Source organism: Heterocephalus glaber, unplaced genomic scaffold (genome assembly GCF_053883595.1).
Source record: "Heterocephalus glaber isolate CG9 unplaced genomic scaffold, H.glaber_assembly_v1.0 deba00001429, whole genome shotgun sequence".
Classification (NCBI taxonomy): Eukaryota; Metazoa; Chordata; class Mammalia; order Rodentia; family Bathyergidae; genus Heterocephalus; species Heterocephalus glaber.
In genome coordinates, this window is record NW_028258294.1 from 533,468 (window position 1) to 546,723 (window position 13,256).

General features: G+C 37.1%; 1 protein-coding gene across 1 annotated transcript in view; it reads left to right on the forward strand.

Moving 5' to 3' along the window:
* Nucleotides 1–6,084, forward strand: part of Ddias (DNA damage induced apoptosis suppressor) — a 30,235-nt gene extending 24,151 nt beyond the window's left edge. The window contains exon 5 of the mRNA XM_004868285.3: nt 150–6,084. Within this exon, the coding sequence (XP_004868342.2) occupies nt 150–2,726 (2,577 nt within the window). The 3' untranslated portion in view covers nt 2,727–6,084. The remainder of the gene's footprint in view (nt 1–149) is intronic.
* Nucleotides 6,085–13,256: the final 7,172 nt, after the last annotated feature.

The window sequence follows — 13,256 nt, forward strand, 5'->3', positions numbered from 1 at the left end:
TTTATATATTCTATTCTGCCCTTAATACCAAAGGAATTGAAATTAGAGGGAGTAGAGGTTAGTTCTATTTGCTTTAACCTTTAAAATCTTTGTTGTTTTATTTGAATCAAAAAAAGACCATTTTATTCTCATTTAACTTACTTTTACAGAATTTTGAAAACCAATATGGACATGGTTCAGATTCTAGTAACTTCTTACAAAGGTGTCGTGATGTAAGAAGAGAAATCAGAGCACTAGTAGCTTGCCAGATTATTCTGCCAGACCCACATGTTGCAGGCTTCACTGTCATTGGCTATTTCCATCAGCTTTTGCAGACTTCCAATTTGAGGAAACTACACTGTAATTCCCAGGAACCTAACAGCCAGTTATTTTCTTTAGATCAGTCAAATAGTGATCTCAGCAGCATACATGGTTCTGATAGTACATCCTGTTTTTTGGAGTCTCATAGTACAGATAATATTTCAAGATTCTGTCACCTACCACTTGAACTCACCTCCACTGTTTCACTAACAGATAATGATGATGTTTCAGCTTCAGAAAAAAGCATGGCCATTGCTACTCTTCACCAAAACAGAAAGAGTATGTCCTTTGCAGAGACCACTGGTTCCAATGATTGCCATGATTCCATTCAGGGTTCGTGGAGCTTTGTTTTGTATATGGACAAAAAAAGTACAACAAAAAATTTGGGTGAAGAACTTAGCTTACAAGCTAATCAACTGAGTGTAATTCACAGCAGTCATCATGAAACTAGAATTACATCTAATTTATTCCCTTTGAAAATGCAAGAGCCCCTTGAGTCAAGTAGTGTAGAATCCTTCCACAATGCAGTAGGAATTAAAAATGAGTATTCCCAGGATGAGCTGCCATGTTACCAGCATCATGATGTAGACAGCACCACTAGCCATCAAGAGACCTTTACCTGTTGTTTACCTGCATCACCCAGACCTGAAGAGGTAAACAACAGTTCCCAGGATTTTGACCCTGTGGTTTGGGATGATCTTCCATTATCTGAAAGCCTGGACAAGTTTCTGGCAGTTGTTGAAAGTGAGATTCCTAAAACCCCAAGAGATAACAGGAATAAGAAACATAATGTAGATAATGACATTGATAAATTCCATGCAGACTACTATACCAGGTTATCTGTGTCTCCCTGGAGAACTGGAACACTACATACACCACCTGTAACTTCAACATCATCACAAGCAACAGACAAAGCAAACTCTAGCAAAAATAACTTCTTTTCCAACTGTGAAGCAAATCAAAGTCCTAGTATTCACAAGGAGTCACAACCAGATAACACAGCAGATGCTGTCTCCATATGCAGGAATAGACCAACAGAAGCTATCTCTGCAAACAGTAATGGAAGTGGTGTTTCAGAATATTGTCTCCGAAACACTTGTCTGTCAGCTCTGTTTCCATCTTCAAAAGATTTAGAAACAACTGTTACTGTAAAGCAAACTATCAAAATTCTACCACATAGAGATAAAATTTCATGTACCCCCAGTACTTCAGAGAATGACCATTCTTATCTTAGTATCAAATATTTTGATGGACGTGGAAAACAGCCACTTTCACAAGTGAATGAAAAGTTAACAACTTTGTGTTCTAAGACATACAGTGATGTTTCTGGTCTTTGCAAATTAGAAAACAAACATATGTGGCCAAAGAACCAACATGACAGTCTTACAATTTGTAGGAAACTTATATATCCTTTAGAAACTCTTTGCAGTAATCCAGGTAGAAGTACAAATACATCAAAAGAAACATCATATGGACGTATAGATAATTTAACACAAAGCTCTCCTGGTTATGAAGGTAGCTACAATGCTTCTGCTGATCTGTTTGATGATATTGCTAAAGATACAGACATTACAACAGAAATTACAAAAAAATCAGAAGATATTTTGTTACAGTGGGAAACATCTTTGGCAGGAAGTCATCTTGAAGAGTCTTGTTTTTTACTAAAATCACTTTCTGAAAACTCCACTCAGTCTTCACCCTTGCAAAGCATGCCTGCCTTTGTGTATCCAAGAAAATGTTCTCCTCTGCCTCATCTTCAGTCAGATTTGGAATATGATCTTGAAGATAGCCAAGACTTTGTTCCATGTTCACAGTCAACTCCAGTTTCAGGATTCCACCACACAAGAACTCATGGAATACATGGAACTTTCAAAAAATTACCTACATTTTATGCAAATCTTAATACTAACTATAAAAAAACACAAGTTTCTCCTGAAAATAACAAACAGCAAGCCACTCCAAGTTGTCCGCAAAATATAAAAATATCTAGCCAGAAATCTAGAAGCCCTGTTATATCTAGTATTACACAACCAGAGATTTTCAACCACTGTACTGTTGCTGAGTGCTTTGAAACTGATGCTTATGAATGGGTCCCCCCTACCACAACAAAAGTGTTTCATTCAGATATGCTTGAATTACAAGTCATGGGTTTAAAGAAATGCCTTGCTGCCCATAATTCCCCTGGCCAAAAAGAGGTACCAAGAAAGAAACTGAAACATACCAAACAAAGAAATGATGTATGTTTCATTAGGAAGTTTAAAAATGTGTTTACAGCAATAGGTGCAAAACAGAAAACTAAATATAACTGTAAAAGTTCAGGCCAGATTTCCAAAGAGTCGGTTTTTGGACTTGATTCTTTTTCAGGAAACTGTCTACTTTCAGTGTCTGAAGCAAAAAGTGCTTGGTCACCTGAGTTGTTTTCATAAAAAAAACAAAAAATTACCTGAACCCAATTCCTAGACTTTTAAACAAAGATAAATCTCGAAAATTTTGCCTCTAGTGGCACAGAAAATATTCTTTAAATTTTGCACACTTGAAGAATAAATAGAGAAGACTGTAGTGGGTGCTATTGAGTCTTTAAAATGTAAAGCAATTGTTTCCCCCAGTGTTTTATCCAGAATATTGTTATTTAGATACTTGGGCACTTTATCTTATACTGTCAATTGTACTTTAGTAATATTGTCAATTTTTCTCTTCAGAAATGTTTGTTAAAATCACATGTACACCCAGAAATAAAAGCTTTGCAAACCAAAACAAAGTTTTAACTGTTCAGCTCAAATTGGAAAATGCCTGCTATCTAATGGACTACTATGCTGAGTTTATGATATAAGCTAAAAAAAAAATCAGTATCTCAAAAGGTTTTAGTTTACTGGGTAAGACAGACATGTAAACAGTTTCAGTACAAAACAATATGCAGTGATAAAGGTTTGCAATGAATGCTACACACATTTAGTCATGGAGTGAGTACAACATCTCAAGCACTATGCTTGTTGCTGGAAACTTGAAAATAAAAGTCAAGCTCCTTGTATTCAAATCCATGGTCTAGTAGAGGTAAAGTAGTCCAGTTGGAATCTGGTATGTTCTATGACAGTAGATAAGCTTGGAGTGCTAATAAAAGCCAAAGTGAGCAATTTCCAAACCTTCAGGCAGCACCTCAGCTGTCCCCTGTGGACTCTTACATATCCTCAATCAGCTTTCTTTGTCATTCCCCATAGCACCTATTCCAAATCTTCACTCTTCATGCCACCAACCTATTGCTGCTCTCCTTGCTTCACTTCATGGAGAATATTGAGATTTCTTGATATTCCCTCACTTTCCTCAACCATACCTATTCACTTGTCTATATCTGTATTCCCTCCTCAGATTCTTCTATTCTCAGAAAATGATGCACATTGACTTAGTCCTAATGTGTTTGGGCTGTTATTTCGTTATACTCATCTTTGGGATCCTGTATCAAACCTTCCCTCATATTTTGACCTTGTTCTGCTGGGTCTCTCTCTTGAACTTTCTATTTTGATAATTTGCCAACAGAAGAGTTTAAAAAAAAATAGTGGTTTTCTACCCCTAAATCCAGTGGATTTGTTAGTCCTTATTTTTATTTGATCTCTTTGAACTTCTTTTTCTAAGATACGACATCTCATGGTTTCTGGTTTCTCCTAGTTTCTGTTTGATAAGTCTTCCTGTAGGGAAAATAGTTTTCAGAGCCCTTCTGTAAATAAGTTTAGTTAGAAATACCTTATGTAATTCATGAGCCCGTGTGAAGCAGTTTATCAATGAAGATTTAGTATAATGGGTAGAAAAAAAGGTGCATGTCCGTTGTCTAGTCAGTGCATGTAAAGATTCTTAATAAACAGGCACCATCTCAAGGAATTGGAAATAGTTTGTGATGTTTCCGTCAAAAGTACTATTTCTGGCAAACTTCGTATCTCCTCCTGCAATAAAAGACTAGCAGTGCCATTAGTTGTCACAAAGCTATGACCCTTTAGAACCTATTTGTATTGACCTGTATAGTCTTGACCTGTGCAGTTTCCTAATGCCATTTATTTAATGCTGCAGTATTCATGATGCTATATCCATTGTGCCACTGGGAATGCTGTTTTGAATGACTAAGTTTATTAACTATTTTACTGATGGTTATAAAATATGAAGTCCTACCCAGAGTATGAATTACTATTCATTTTCCAGTCTTATATTTACCATCTGGACTTTTGTAACATAAACATTGAACACATATTGCAACCATGTCTTCTCTTGAAATCTCTTTTGCTATAATTACTGCATTCCTAGACTATGATGTTTCAGTGTTGGCCACATTTGGGAACGATAGACCAGGGGCCCATGGGTGGAGCAAAGATAGGTTTCATTTATGCAAAGAATATCCATTCCATCAACATGGCTTAAGCCCAAACCTGAAGAGCACAATGTCATCATTGATTGGAAAGGAGAGGACATGATTAGAAGGAACCATTGGCATTGTGAAACAACAGCCTTGAAAGGGCTCAAAGGAGACAGGAATGATCTAACACAAGATGTAGAATCTGAACAGGCAGGTAGGGTGACCTCCCTGGTGGCAGTGGCAGGAGGCAAATAGGATACAGAACTGCCACTATACTCACACATCTGAGAGACTATGCTTAGGCTTCCATATACAACTTAATCCCAAGTGTCTGTGGTGACCTTTGCTCGTCTAGAACTCTGAAATTTGTCCAAAATGATAGTCATCTAAAATTGGTCAGCACCATTCTGATAGTACTGTATCATGAAAGAAATAGTTCTTCCGCCAGTAGGAATGATTTCAAACCCAAGGTGATTTCGTAGGCACAAGTTCTAGCACTTGTAAGGGTATTTGGTACAGCTAAGGATGGTATAGAAGTTTGGGAAAAGCCTCAAATAGAAATTACCCTGTTCCAGGCACAAAAGTGAGATTTAGAAAATGTCAAGAGAGGCATTTCTGGCTTGGCAACCAGGTTCCTTCTCATGGGACTGGGTCTGACCTTGCTTTATCCCAGACACTGAAGGAAGCTTCAAAATATTTTGAGTAAGGCACTTCAAAGCACTCATTTCCCTGAAGCATGGAGACCTTAACAGGGTCCTTGCTTACCCAGGTCTCAGGTACCTTCTAATGATTTCTCCTTGCCCTTAACTGCTTCATTTGCCTGTTTTAAAAGATGGTACCTCTTAGTTTTCTATTGCTGATTATTTTCACTTGATCTTAGCCAAAAAGCCGAGAAGCAATATTATTATTGATTCTTTTCTACATGTATTTCCTAGTTGAATTTATCCACTCTTCTACACATAGGGTGTATTAGTGTTATAGTTTAGATCAATAATTAACCCCAAAACTCTAATGCATTCAGAGGTTGGTAACTTTTGTATGTTAACTGGATCATGGAGTGGGGGGAGTTGCTACAGCTAAATGTGCTATTAGGAATAAAGCCTGGTGAGAAGAGGTGAGCAGGGTTGTGATCTGAAACAGTATATCTCCCTCCCTGGCTCCTTTCTTCTCTCTACTTCCTGGGTACTGTGATGTGAGCAGCTTTCCTCTGCCAGGCCCTTCTATGCCTTTTCTACTTTGGAGTCAGCTCACCAGGGACTGTAACTGTGACCCAAAGTAAACCTCTTAAGTTGTGGTTATCTGGTAGGTAGGTATTGTGTCTCAGCAAGGAGGAAAATGACTAACAGCTTTTCATTGCTATGGCAAAATATCTGACAATTGAGAGAGAAACATTTGAATTTTGCCTCAGTTTCAGAGGTTTCAGTCCATGGCTTACTTGGTTCCATTCCTTCTAGGCCTACAGTGAGGCAGCAACATCATAGCAAAAGAGTTTGGCAGAGGAAAGCTACTCACCTCATGGCACCCAGGAAGCAGAGAGAGATGGAAAGAGCCAGAGAGGAAGGAGCTGGAGACCAGACCTTCCCCCCAAGGTCACACCTCCTTGTTCCACTGCTTCAATGAGGCCCCATCTTTTAAGTTTCCATTACTTCTCAATAATGCCATCCAGTTATCTCATCAATGAATTCATCCATTGATGGAGTTGGAGCCCTCAGGATCCAATCACCTTTTGAAAGTCCCACCTATGAACACATGAAACTTGGATTTGGTTTTGTTGTTCACTTTAGGTCTATAACAAGCTGTTTTGGTCAAAGTCTATCTTCTATATAGATTTTCTCCAGAGACCAAAATTATGTTAGTTTTTACTGTCCTGTACTGATTTTTTCTTGCTCAAGTGAAAGAGGAATGTTAAAATCTCTCAGTGATTGTGTGTTTGTTTCTCTTTTAAGGTCTGTTGATTTTTATCTTTTTTGGAGCTATGTTATTAAGCACAAATTAAATCTTGTATCTTCCTGATGAATCTTACTGTTTTCATTATGAAAGTCTCTTTTTATCACTGATAATGCTTTTTGTTCTAAAATCTAATTATTATTACTATGTTAGCTTTATTTTGGTTAGTATTTGCAAAAAGTCCCCCAACTTCTAAAAAAATCTCTCTGTATCTTTTTGTTTTAGATATATTTCTTATTAGCCTCATGTAGTTGGGTTTGCTTTTGCCGTCCGATTTGACAATCCTTGTTCTCTAACTGGAATATTTAGTTCTTTAACAACATAATAATTAAATTTGTTTTTTGTTTTGCAGTACTGGAGATTGAACCCAGGACCTTCATACTGAGCTACATTCCCAGGTCTTTTATTTTTTATTTTGAGACAAGATCTTGTAAATTACCCAGGCTAGGCTTGAACTTGCAATCCCCCTGCCTTATCTCCCAGAGTGCTTGAATTACAAGCATTATTCACCACACCTAGCTAGGGTTCTTTATTATGATGCCTTAGGGTTTTTTTAAGGATATAGTGAAGTAAAGATATAGATTCCTAAATTTATTTAAAGGAGAAGTGTAGCATACATAGTTTTCTGCATCAGCATTACACATTTTTCTCAAGTTTTTGAAATAATTACCAGTTCTTAAAGTTATATGTCAGCTTAGGATGTAGCTCAGTGGTAGTGTGAGGCCCTCAGTTCAATCCCCAGACCTGTAAAAAAAAAAAAGTCATATCTATATCTATTAGATGATTTATTATCATAGATTCCAGAACCTTAAGTGATATTGTGGCTCTCCCTACTTCCCTTTTAGCTGCTGGTCTTTAGAATCAATAATCATTCACTTGTTCAGCACATACTTATATGATAGGTCCTATGTTACATTCTATCACTCATTAAATTTATTCAGCAGATTCTTTATTAAGTTCCAGATCGCATCTGGCATTATGTAAGTTTTAAAGTGTCTATGCCCTCAAGAAGCTCATGCACTATTAGGTGCTATCACATACACAGTATCATTTAATCCTCATACAATCCTGTGAAATAGTGTTATTCCCATAGCCTCCACTTATCTGCAAAAAAGAATATCTCTTAAGACTACTGTGAGAATTAAATTAGATAATGACTGATAGCTGCTACCAAATTTAATGTTTCCACATCAGTACACTTGCCTCTACCAGAAGTTTCTGTTTGCTTTGACCTGCTTCTTTGTTCCTCAAATAACATTTAGAATAAGCACCTGATGAAGAGTTCCAGTACCTTTATTTGATTCCAATTTCTCACTCCCATCTTGGTCCTTCACCATCTTTTCCTCCTATTAAAATTCAGGCCTTCTTCTCTGACCTGTTGTGCTCCCACTTTTCACCCATACCAAAACATTTTTTTAAAGAGTGCCTTATTGCAGATATATTGTGGATTGTGCTGTGGCTTGAATGTCTGCTCCAAAATTCAGAAGTTGCCAGTATGATAGTTTAAGTGGGGCCTTTAAGGTGATTAGGTGTTTAAGGCACCACCCTTGTTAATGGCATCAGTGACCTTACAAAAGAGGGTTCAAGAAACATGCAGTAGCTTGCCAGCTTCCTCAGTCATGGGGGAACACAGCAAGAAGGATTTCACCAGACACCAGAAGTCCATGCCTTGATCTTGGGCTTCCCAGTGTCCAGAACTGTGAGAAAAAATTTCTTAATTGTCGTATTTTGCAATAAATTGTCATAGTTTTCTAATAGCAGTAAAAGGTGGAGTAAGACAAATGGGAATGTAATTCATATAAACTCAGTAGAAGATAAGTTGTCTTTTTTTTTTTTTTGGTACCGGGGATCGAACTCAGGACCTTGCGCTTTCAAGGCAGGGGGCAGAACCACTGAGCTAAATCCCTGGCCCCAAATTATGATTCTTTATAAAAATCTTAAATCTGTGTACCTTTTTTAAAGTAGCAATTCCACTTCTAGGAATTATTCCATAAATATACTCATATATGAGGAGCTATAAATGAAAGATATTCCATAAAGAATTTTTTGCAGTGGCAAGATAGTGAAACAAAAATCCATCAACAAGCATAAGTGGGTCGGGTATTTAGCTCAGTAGTTCCGGTGCCTGCTGCACAAGCACAAAGTCCTGAGTTCGATCCCTGGTACCAAAAAACAAAGAAAAACAAAACAAGCATAAGTGATTTCATATGACTAGAATGTTCCTGGGAGGATATATATAAAAAAAAAATGAAAAAGTGAAGAGTAGATAGTATTTTTTTATAAATAAACATACAAATATACTTAGTGATATGTAGTATTTTTATAAACATACATATACTTAATGAGTTCATAATATTTTAAAAACTAGTCACCTACAGTTGATGCTAGAAAACCAATTAATTAACTTGAAAACTGGTTTAAAAAGAAAAATTAAAAGTTTATCTTGCAAGAATTTTACCAATAGATGAAGAAAGATTCCTTTTATAAAAAAAATATTCCACATAATACATTTATTAAGTGACAGCAGTAGAATATCATTTTGCAACCTCCAGGAAAAAATAGCTGAACTCATTCAATATCAATGGCTGTTAACATTCCTAAATCAGACAAAAAATATATGCTTCCTAATGGAAGAATTTACCATTTCTAGTAATCTCATCGAAGGGCTTAAACCTGAGTCTAATTCTTCCTCTGCATCTAACTGTCAGTTTGAAAAGTATGCAACTAATAACAACATGCAGATTGCACCATAAAAATGACATCTGCAAAATCTAGACTGAGAAACTACAGGTCAAACAGAAAAAGATGGATGAGGAACCTGTATACTAAAATCATTTTTAAGGTACATCAGTCTTTTTAATGGGCAATACTAAACTCCAAGTGCCTTGAGATATTCACCTGGGTGCATAACTTCCTTGATTACCACAAAAGAAAAGTAGCAGTTTGGGGCCAGGGATTTAGCTCAGTGGCACAAGGTCCCCAAGTGCGATCTCCGGTATCAAAAAAAAAAGTAGCAGTTACTTTGAGGAGGAAAAGGTGGCTGGCAAAGTTGCATTTCTTGACCAGAATACAAGAATATTTACCTTGTAATAGTTCATTAAGTAACACATTTGTCTGTTTAGTTTATAATTAAAGATGTTTAAAATTTTTTTCCTTGTGTATTTGAGACAAGGTCTTGCTATGTAATTCAGGCTTGCCTTGAACTCACCATATAGCCCACGCTGGCATTGAACTTACAATGATCCTCCTCCCTCAGCCTCCCAAGTGCTGGGATCACAGGTGTGCTCCACCATACCCACCTAAAAATTATTTTTTAAGAAAAGAATGTATATTGCAATGAGAGGAGCAAAGGGCACTGAAATGAGGAACAGCCCTCTCTCAGCCATCTCTTAGGTACTTTACATACTTTGTCATTTATTTCATAAAGTAATCTTTCAGCAATGAGGAAGAGGAAGCTTATCATTCTGTAAAGTAAGAGAAGTCAAATAATTCACATCTGCTGATGGATATATACGCCACTTCCAAGATTTTGCTATAAACACGGGTATTATGTATCACTATAATATGTTTTCAACTCTTTCAGGAAGGTATCTAGAAGGGGAATAGCTAAGTCAAATGGAATTTCTAATTTCAGCTTTTAGGAATCTCCACACCGATTTCCATAGGCCATATACTAGTTTACATTCCCACCAATAGTGTAGAACGGTTTCTTTTCCCCATCAGCCGCTATAGCATTTGTTATTATTTGATTTCTTGATATTAGCCATTCTTTCTGGGGTAAGATGGAATCTCACTGTTGTTTTGATTTGTATTTCTTTAATGGTCAGCAATATTGAGCATTCCTTTATGTATTTATTGACCATTTGTACTTCTGTGAAGTGTCTATTCATTTTGCTTGTCCATTTCTTGCCTGGCTCTTCCATTTGGGGAGGGTCTTTTTTGAGTTTTTTATATATGCAAGATGTGAGTCCTTTGGCTGAGAAATGGCTGACAAAGATTTTTTCCCCCATTCTGTAGGTTATCTTTTCACTCTGTTGTTTCTTTTGCTGTTCAGAAACTTTTTATTTTGATATGATTCCATTTGTTGATTCTTAGTGCTATTTACTGTGCAACCAGGGTTCTGTTCAAAGTTCTTGCCTAATGCCTATGACTTCAGGAGTTTTACCTGTTCTGTCTTCCAGCAGGTTAAGTGTTTCTATTTTAGCATCTAGTCTTTGATCCATTTTTATTTTATTTAGTATGTAGTGAGAGATATATGTCTAGATTCAATCTTCAGCAGCCTTTCAGTTTGTGTTAAGTAACTGCAAGGGCTTGGTGCCAGATTAGTAGATTTAATAGTACCTGTAATCAGATCCAGTTGCTATATATAGTGGCTAATGATTATGACCCCAGTAATTACAAAGTCAACCAATCCAAAATACCATGAAAATGGATATTATCCAAGATGACTAAAACAAATCCCCCAAACCAGCAGTGTCTGGAGAAGAATGTACTCACTCATAGGAGATCTAAACTTAATCTGTATGTGTTTGGCAAAATAACTGTATTTCGGCAGATTGACTTTTCTAAGGTTTTCAGTTTAACTGGTAACATGAAAGGAGATTGATTGAAGGCATTTGAGCAAACAGTTTGAACAAGCTAAAAGGACATGATTAACTCCAGTCAATAAATGCCATTAACATAACTCTTCCTTGATCTTGGTGTACTTCTTATATAACACAGGGGAATTATATACAGTGACTCTGATTAAGCCTATAACTGACGAGTCAGCCTGATTAGATCTAGTCTCTCTGTCTCTCTGTCTCTCTGTCTCCTCTCTCCTCTCTCTCTCTCTCTCTCTCTCTCTCTCTCTCTCTCTCTCTCTCTCACATTGCTGAGAATCAAATACAGGGACTCGCGGACATTATGCAAGCACCTCCAGCCCTTTTAATATTTTTAAATTATATAATGTATAGCGAAATAATCCTAATCAAAATGCCACATATGTCTATTTTACCTACATTTACCTTGCACAATTTTCTAAAGACTAATATTTCTGGTCTTAATGACCTGCTGATTAGTAAAACAGCAATTTATAGCTCCAAGTTGTTTATATCTTTTGCAAAGCAGGGAAAAGGAAGAGAACTCAGTGGTAGAACACTGGCCTCGCATGCATGAAGCACTGGATTCAATGCTCAGCATGATGAAGGGACGGGAGGGAGGGAGAAAAAGAGGAAGAACCGGAGAAATGAGACCCAAGACACAACTATATCATCTTCACTAACTCATATTCACTCACTAACTCCTTTTAAACATCTAGACATCTATGGACCTTGCATTCCCTCCTGCTAATGTGCATGGTTTTGTGACATTTAAACTCAGTGCTTCCCCATGTGTACATGGGGACACTGCTCCAGATAGACTTCATGAATCATTCCATGACCACTCTCATCAGTGTTAATATATTCTATTTTTAAAGTAAAACTTGCTTTTGATTCACAGCTTCTATAGTCACTGTCTCCATCTCCTCTTCCAATTCTGAACGCATGTGAGCCATTCTTTCATCACCATTACGCCACTAAAATACCTCCTCCAGGTCATCATTCATTTTCATGTGAAATTCATGATCATCTTACTCCTCAATCCTCCTCTTCTTTTTTTTTTGTATTAAATTCTTTTCTTGGTACATTGTAGGTATACAGCACAATTACATTTCTCATTGGGAATTGTACCTTTATATAATGCATCTTGCTTCTTATTTTTTCCCCAATCCTAGGCCTCCCTTCACGCCCTCCACCCTTCCCTATTTACAAAGACTTTATTTCCATTTTTTCCATTTCTCATCATTTTTTCCTTTCCCTTCTTTCCTTTCCCCTGCCCCTCCCACTACCCCTACCCCTTTGGACTTTTTCTTCCTATTTTACATTATCGATTATTCATTCTAATCATTGGCACATTTTAGGTATACAATATAATGACATTCATCATTGGAAATTTGCACCTTTACATAGTCTCTCTTGGTTCTTATTTTTCACCCTTGCCCAGCCCTCCCTTCAACCCCTCCAGTCCTCCCTATTTACAAAGACTTTGTTCCTATTTTTCCATTTTCTCATATTAATCCCATTCCCTTCTATCCTTTCCCCTAGCCCTCCCACTTCCTTCCCCTTTGCCCCTTTTCTTCCTATTTCACATTACCTATTATACATTTTAGTCCTTATTTACACTTTCAATTTCTCACATCAGAGAAACTATTCGGTATTTACACATGTGTGTCCTATTTATTTCACTTAAGAGTATCGCCTCAATGTGCATCCACTTAGCTATAAATGTCTCTAATTTCTCATTTTTTATGGCCGAGTAGTACCCCATTTTATTAAAAAACCACATTTTCTTTATCCAGTCTCCAGTTGATGGGCATTTGGGCTGTTTCCAAGTTTTAGCTATTACAAACTGTGCTGCTATGAGCATGGGTGCACATATATCACTGTGGTATGATTCTTTTAATTCTTTGGGGAAGATCCCCAGCAGTGGAACAGTGGGGTCAAATGGGACTTCCAGTCCTAGTTCTTTGAGGTATCTCCATACTGATTTCCACAGTGGTTGCACCAGTCTACACTCCCACCAGCAGTGGAGTAGGGTTCCTCTTTCCTCACAGCCCTGCCAGCATTTCTTATTGGTTGATTTCATGATACCA